General features: G+C 37.6%; 1 protein-coding gene across 1 annotated transcript; it reads right to left on the bottom strand.

Moving 5' to 3' along the window:
* Positions 1 to 2,058: 2,058 nt before the first annotated feature.
* Positions 2,059 to 4,734, bottom strand: LOC111876796 (delta(8)-fatty-acid desaturase). Its single transcript, XM_023873375.3, has 2 exons — positions 4,396 to 4,734; positions 2,059 to 3,626 (listed from the first exon to the last, which is right to left on the bottom strand). Exons 1-2 carry the CDS (start codon positions 4,424 to 4,426, stop codon positions 2,272 to 2,274), a joined length of 1,386 nt encoding a protein of 461 aa, XP_023729143.1. The 5' UTR covers positions 4,427 to 4,734; the 3' UTR covers positions 2,059 to 2,271.
* Positions 4,735 to 8,208: the final 3,474 nt, after the last annotated feature.

The following is an 8,208-nucleotide window of genomic DNA, read 5'->3' on the forward strand; positions in this document are numbered from 1 at the left end:
TGGTTTCACATCAACTTCTTCGTCTGTTACATCTGTATCGGAACCATCTTCTGATTTCTTGTTAGGACAAAGGACATTAAGAAATGAATCATCAAGTGGTTTCTTAGTTGACACCACTTCAACCTCTTCATGGTCAAGTAAAAACGCGTCTGAAAATGTAGAATCATCAACTTCGTCTTCATCCTCTACAACCGAATCATATTCATCAAGATTCTCCTCCTCGATCCAATCGAAAATGGGTTTGTTGTACTAATCAATGTACACATTAATTCTTTTTTGTTGGTTTCCATTACCAACCTCAAGGAACTCTCTGTAATCTCCTTCATTCTGAATTACTCCTAACCCTTCACTCAACCTTTCAAGTGGAAGACAGTAGTAAACATCATTGCAGTTGATCTTCTTTGTGAGCTTTTCAAGGAATTTAATGAAATCTGAAAATACCATAGCGTTGAAGTCGACATCTCGTATAGATGCGATGTCTAGGTCGAAATATACAAGGGGGTTGGGGGGAAAATACACAATTATAGTGGACATCCACGATGAGGATGATCCCTTCGTCATTACAGTCGAAGAAACAAAAAGTGATTTCAATTGCAAAGGTTCGACATTGAGAACGAAGAGAACGGGGAACAATGGAACAAAGGAATGAAAGTGGTGAGTTTTTTTTTTTTTGTTGTTTATGAGCCCTAATTCCAATTACCATTCATATAATGTGTCAAAAATGCCAAGTAATTTCATTTAATGCCACATAATACACCATAATGTCACGTAATATGTCAAATCAGCAAAAACCTACGATCATCGGTCATATTACCTTAATATGTACAGGTCAAACAAGTTCAATTGACCAATGTATACGAAAAAAACATTGTTACCATAATGTGTACAGACTCTAAACTACGTTACCTTTCTATGTCATTTACCCTCCAGGATCAGGTACGAAGCCATAGGATGAGTTGTAATAGCAACAAGATGGATGGAGACCGGGCTTAGTTCTTTTGTATTACATATATCTTGTTGTTTATTCTATTGTTTGTTGATGTAAGTGTTACACCCGTTATGTTTTTGGGAACGAAATTGGGGTTTTTTGACAAACCATCGTTTTGGTAATATTGAATAATATTATTAAAAGTATCCTAAATCTTTATTTAAAAATACTTAAAAAGAAAAGGGTGTTACATTTTATTTACCTTTAGAATTTACGAAAACTCCCGACTATTCTTCATGAAGTTTTCTTATGTAACATGAATATATATAGTATTTTCAATTATAATATCTGGTCGTAGTATTAGTCTTGTATGCGTAAAATATTCATAAATTTTGGGTTCACATTTGATAAGCCGGTAACCACACCCAAGAATTTTAGACGAAAAAAATATATCGTCACGTTTGAGTCGTGATAACTAAATAAAAATCGAAAACAAACTTTTTGAAGAGAGACAAGGTGAGACGGTGTTCCCCGTGTACTTTGGAGAGATAACGAAGTAAGAAAGAAAAAAAATGTTCTCAATCTTTTTTTTTTTTAAATAACAAAAAGAGAGGGAAATAAGACAAGGAAGATTTCATTATTCCTCACCAAACCTTTCAGAAGGATACAATACCAGTTTATAAAATTTTAAAGTGACAAAGATATATCTTTTATTTCTCTAATTATGCAATTAATCATGGCAAGTTCAAACTCGTTTATAAAAATATCGCACTGACTCGTATTAGATCATAGTCAAAATAGAACAAATTATACAGTCAAACCAAAGTCGATGGCCGAGATTACAAACGATTAGACAGTTACAAAGCAGTTCGCCCCAATAAATCACAGCAATCACATGAATTTTGTCAAATACCAAAATTGAATTATGTGGTTTGACCATATATAATTTGGTTCCGATTTAAACTCTCCCTAGAATGCCAATGAGTTTTCCTTCTATTTCTTACCAACTCCGAACATAACCAAAATAATTTCTTTTTCCATGTTTCTTTGCTTTCATTTTCATCAATTTCTCTTTATAAAAAGCACAAAAAAACTAACGCTAAAAGATTTTGTACTCCTACACACTCAAATAGTCAAACCATCTACCATTCAATAATCAATAAAATGATCTACAATAATTACCAAACAAAGAAAATCCAAAAACAAAAACAAAAGAAAAAACTTAATTTCGTACACAATAAGCTATTGATAGATGCTAATAGCATGGGACAATACTCGTTTGACCAATACATTACTGTCCCAATAGATTACAATGTCAGTGTAATTACTCGTTTGACAGTAACTCAACCATGAGTGTTAAAAGCCTCCCATACCAAATTTTGCGGATTCATATTCGTAACATCTCGCGCCTGTAACGCAGCCGTCCTAAGCGTCTTCAATGTCGTAACATTCGCATCATAAAACGACAAACTCACATACGGCAACCCATGTTTCTTACATAGTTCCCTAACAATCGGAGAAATCGACCTCAAATGACACCTAGGTAACCTAGGAAACAAATGATGTTCCAACTGAAACTGCAACCCTCCAAAAAACCAATCCATCCAACTACTACAAGATATATCAATCGTCCCAGCCGTCTGTTTCTCAAACCAATCGTTTCCCTTCGGTGGGCCCACATAAACACTCGCCGCAAAATGATTCAAAGTAAATTGCACATGTTGAATCCCCGTCACACAAAAACTCACCAACACAAACGCCACGCGTTCACCCCAATTCGGTAAACAAGACACAAGAAGCGGAAACCATGTCCAGAAAATTAAGGTTCCGAGAATGTTGGCGACTTTGTCTGGAACCTTCCGTTTCGATAATAGTAATAGAACCGTTTGTAGATAAAGGTTGACTCTCGCAACAGCCATGATTGGGTAATATGTGTAATGTTGGTAGCTTATGAAGAATCTTGCTAATGGGTTGAAAGTTAATTGTCTTCCGTAAAATACGGAAGTTAATGAGGTGAAAAGTTTGTTGGAAACTGCTAACATTGGGAGATGTTGGAGGTCGGGGTCATAATCGAGGCTGTTACACGCGATGTGGTGCGCGTTGTGGGTCCATTTCCACCACGCGATGCTGATTCCGGTGATGCAGTTTCCGATGAAGATTCCGGCGAATTTATTCCAGCCGCGGGTGGACATCATCTGGTAGTGTCCGGCGTCGTGTCCTAAATACGCGATTTGCATCCATGCTAATCCCAATAATGCCCCTGAAAGCATGTGGACCCAAAAGGAACTCGAGTATAGGACGCCGTATACGGTGGCGGAAAGGAGGAGAGAGACAAAGGAAAGAGAGTAGATGACACCGTGCCCTTTTTTGTCGAACATTCCGGATTTGGAAAACTCGGAAGCGAGTTTCCGGTAGTCTTTAGAAACTTCTGAGACGTGGTAGTCGGAGAGGTGGTAGCCGGTGAAGAGGTTGGGGAGGTTGGCCCAGGCGGTGCCGGGGTGGAAGGCGATGAAAGCGTCGGTGGCGTCTTGGCCGGAGAGATTCAAGAGTGGGGTATCGCCGCCTGGGTGTTGTTTGGACCATTCTGTAACGTTGTAGACTTTTCCTTGAATTGAGATCCATAGATCGTTTGGCTTGTTGTGTTTTTGTAATTCTTCTGATGTTATGTACTTCTTTCCATCTGTTACTGAATTCAACACTGAAAAAAAAAGGAAATTTTTTGTTTAATAAATTATCGAATTGGGGTTAATCTTTAATTAGTTGTTTTCTTCATGGTTTTAGTCAATGTTTCATTATCATAAATAGTTAAATACTATTAACGAATTATTTGAGAATTATTCTCGTGAAAACTTGATTTACTTTAGATTTAATTTGAATTTTGAATAGCACCAGATATTTTCTAGTACAAAACTTGAATAGAAGCCAGATGATTGGTATACTTTACTTTCCCTAAAAAAAGATAATTCCAAATAAACATTCATTATTTGCTTCTTATAGTAGAAAAAATCATCAATCTTCATACATAAATTAAGAAAAACACTTTTTTTATAGTTCATAGTACAACAGCTTGGATTCAGATCGATGATGAAAACAACAATCTAAAATCGGAACGATCTCGGGTCCGGATCCGGATCCGACCCGGAAAGCACATAAACAAAACAGGAACAACAAAATCATCTTCTCTAATTAGTAGTTTCACCGTGTGTTCAATGATGATGTAGAAACAGAGGAGGTGCGCTTGATTGTAATTAATTTTCATGTTCGAAACAACGACATTGCGAAAACGATGAACACATAAAGTTTAAAACGATCAAAACAATAATTATCCTTGCTGAATTCAAGAATATTGCTAAAATTGTGATCGTGGAACGATTAAAGTGTTTAGATTGGTAACTAAACTGCCTAAATATGACAAAAATCAAAGGAACTAAACAGATGAAACATAGATAGGTGAAAACAAATATCACCTTCAATGGTAGAAGTGGAAGGAGAACCCATCGTCAAATCTTCAGGCACCAGAGGAATTCTCCGCCAAAATTCCTCAACGACGATGATTTCCACGGAAGAAAGAGAATCAACGGCACAATGTCCGGCGAAGAAGAGAGAGGAAATTTGGAGACTCTGAAGTTGATACGAATCGGTGGGTTTTTGAACCCTAACGTTACAATGGCAATAACACTATATAGGAGGAAAGACTATTTGGGGGAGAAGAAATCAACGGTCGACATCGAACGGTCCGTGGAAACAGTAAGGTGAGCGCGTAATGTAGTGGATAACTCCTCCTCAGTCTCTGGTATCCCTGTTCCATACAACTATACAAGAAACAACCTTCCCACGTACCCACGCACATAAACAGCACATTGGTTGCGTTGGCGGTTAACAGAAAATGTTAAAGACTTATCCTTTAAGTTTTTATAATAAAATAATATTATTTGATTATATATATTTTTTTTATTTATAAATTTCTTTAAACTATATATCTGGCAATCTTTTTTTTTTCATTAAAAAATAGTCTTTCCTCTATGGATGAGCTTTAGAACTTGGGCATCAGTTGGATTTACCTTGATAAACTAAGTCTTCGGATTTTATTGCTAAGATAATTACGTTTTAGATTTGACTTGTAGTTTTAGAGTTAGGAATGTCATTTTGGGATCAAAAGCTAAAAATAGAAAGTTGAGGGACTAGTCTTGTACGTGTGGAAAAGTTATGGATATTAAGCTCTTGGTTAGTTGTCATCTTCAAATGAACAATATAGGATAGGAAGTTTTCTTCTTTATAGTTGATGCTACAATAGTCTTTAAATCTAGATTATGTGATGAAATTCATCATTTTGTGTGTTGAATTTGTAAGTTTATAACACCAATCTATTTATGTAAGTCCATATCCTTAACAAAAATGGTGTTATAAATTATAAACCTTCATTGTGGATTTCAACCCTAGATTCATAATTCATCCATGAAGCCAATGGAATTCAATTTCTACATATCGATTATGAGTTACTATCTTGTTTAAGATGTGATTACAATGGTTCTAAATCAAATCACGGTGTTTGATCTATCCATTCGATTGAAAATAAGTTTTTGGTGCTTTGATGGGATTTTAAGCTTGATTCAACAAAACACTTGTGGGTTTATTGGATTTTGAAATTAATCATGTTAAAAAGGTTGTAGTTTGATCATTATGAGTTGATTTGTAATATCCTTAATGAAAATATAGGTGAAAATTCAGTCTAATGATCATCTTCAAGTTTTAAAGCATAAAAATGAAATTTATAAGGATTATCACTTTAATCCATGATTTGATCAAGTTAATGATGTTATAAGGATTTTTTTCTTGTTTAAATAGATTATTAGACCTATTAAAACCTGTAAAATTCATTTTTGTTAGTGAATGGTGATAGAAGTGTTGGATCAAATAAAGCAAAGTAGAAAGTTATTTGATGAGTTTTTCACATTTTTAATATTGTAACACCTAGTTTCCATGACGTTTCAACTTTCAGGATAGCGGTTCGTAATTTGATCGCATAAAACTCTTGGGTTTCAAAGGAATAAAGTTTAGACCTTATCGACTATTGGTAATGTTGGTTAATGATTTAGGGCCCTTGAATTATGCTTTGAGAAAAAAAAAGGGTAAAATGGGAAAATTAATATTTCGGTTTCTTGCATGGATTATGATTTTAGTTCGACAGGAATTAAGTCAAAAATGATTAGATAGGGTTATGGGCTCGTCGATACCTTTCCGTGCATATAAAGATCGCCAAAAACAGAGTTGAAACGAAGACGTTATGATTGTTTGGATTTTGAGTGGAATTGGGTGAAAACTTGTCGCCACGGAGTGGCTATTGCCTTCCACAGTCTGGAAAGCGCCACGGCATGGCAATTGGCTCCTTCGGTGTGGCAAGCGACATTGTCTTCCACAGAGTGGGAGCTGGGTAGGCCCAATCCCATGATTTTTAGGGTTTTCAACGTATTTAAAGGTAAGGATTCATGTTTTAGGGAAAATTCTCAGCCACCATCTCATCTAGAACCCCTTGGGAGCACCTTAGCCTCCCTCTTCACGGTTTTAGCTTCTCTCCTCTCCTCTCATCCATTTTTGGAGTATTTTTTGTGGTTTTGGAGTGAGGCTTTCATCCCATCCATCTTTTGTTTGGAGGTAAAAAGCTGCTATCTTGACCATTTCTTTTTGTTAGATCTCATTCGAGGGAGTTTTAGGGTTTTCTCCCATCCATATTTTGGTTATTGAGTCATTTGAGCATGTCATGATGTAGCACCCGGTTCCTGGTATGTATTTCATTCAAGCATTTTTCGCATTTTGGACTGAGACTCGGCGAGTTGATGGCCCAACTCGTCGAGTAGTAGCGGCTTAGACCCGGGGTTTAAGTGACGGACTCGTCGAGTCGGCGGCAAGACTAGACGAGTAGGCTCTAGCGGGGCAAAACCCTAATCTGAGGGTTTTCACCCTATTTAAACGACCATATACAGCCTCCATCGCCCCTTTATACACCTAGAACACTCCATTTAGAACCCTAACTGTGTTGTGAAAGATCTAAGGGCTTTTTGGTGATTCTTAGTGGTTTGTGGTGGCAAAAAGGAAGGAAAAGCTTGAGGAATCAAGAGGAGACCAGAAAGAGTCAAGCTTGTGCATCATCTACAATCCTTGGAAGGTATAAAGTCGACACATTGCTCCTTCTTGCATTAGATCCCTTTTTAGGGAGATTTAGGGATTTTATAAGCCATTCTTGGTGACCAACCAAGATTGCAAGCATGGTTGGGGGTTGAGGCTTCAGATCCAGGCTCCTTAAGAAGTTAGAAGGCAGAAAGGGATTGCCTTTGCACCCATGGAAAGCCTCATGCAACTTAAGAGCTTCTTTTAGGGTCTTTTAGCTCGTAGTCCCATGCATGTACGTAAGTTTGTAACTTTACGTGCTAGATCGATCTTAGGAGCCTAGATCTATCATTTGGACAAGTGTTGTACATCAGAAATCGCGAAATAACACTTGGACAACCTCGACTCGGCGAGTCGTTCTTGGAACTCGGCGAGTTCGAGGCTTGACTTCCCTTTTTTGTTAAGGTTCAAAGGAACCCAGTTGAGTGCTAGAATGGTTTTAGAGGGTCCAAGGGAGTGGCCCAACGTGTTGGACTTAGCCATAGACCTGGAGTTCATAGGACTCGATGAACGTATGATAAGACTCGGTGAGTCCAAGGCAATCTCCCACCCATTGAAGATGAACTCGACAAGGTGTTCATACAACTCGGCGAGTCAAGGTCAGGACTTGTTCATGGGATGGGAATGAACTTGACAAGTTGTTCATACAATTCGACGATTCAGATGAAGGTTCATTCGAAGTTATTTTAGAAGGAGGAATTGTCGAGTCGATTGCTAAACTCGACGATTAGAAGCGTGAAGAAGGTCAGATGAACATATAGGGACTCGACGAGTTGGCGGCCCAACTCGGCGAGTCAGGTCAACTGAAAGTTGACTTTGACTTTGACCTGGTTAGGGGTAAAATAGTCATTTACCCTAAGAGTAGTTATCAGTTTCTGATTAGGTGTTTTATGGATTTATAGCCGGAGGATCACCGGAGCAGCAGTCAGACATCTGCCACTCAGCTTTTCAGCAGTCAGCCTTACGAGGTTAGTTACCTTCCAGTAACGGTGGGTCTAAGGCACCAATGCCAGCCCACCAGTTGGAGTTGTATGTTAAATAACTGTCTTTGTGATATTCATCTAAGTTTGCTACTACCTGATATGTTATGTGCTAGTATGATATGATGTTATATG

This window comes from Lactuca sativa, chromosome 4 (assembly GCF_002870075.4).
Source record: "Lactuca sativa cultivar Salinas chromosome 4, Lsat_Salinas_v11, whole genome shotgun sequence".
In the NCBI taxonomy this organism is placed as follows: Eukaryota; Viridiplantae; Streptophyta; class Magnoliopsida; order Asterales; family Asteraceae; genus Lactuca; species Lactuca sativa.

Bases quoted from the DNA above. Each gene is read 5' to 3' on its own strand.
- LOC111876796 (XM_023873375.3), bottom strand. From the start codon at position 4,426: ATGGGTTCTCCTTCCACTTCTACCATTGAAG. The intron at 3,627-4,395 runs GTGATATTTGTT...TTTTTTTTTCAG, and splicing joins TTCCACTTCTACCATTGAAG to TGTTGAATTCAGTAACAGAT.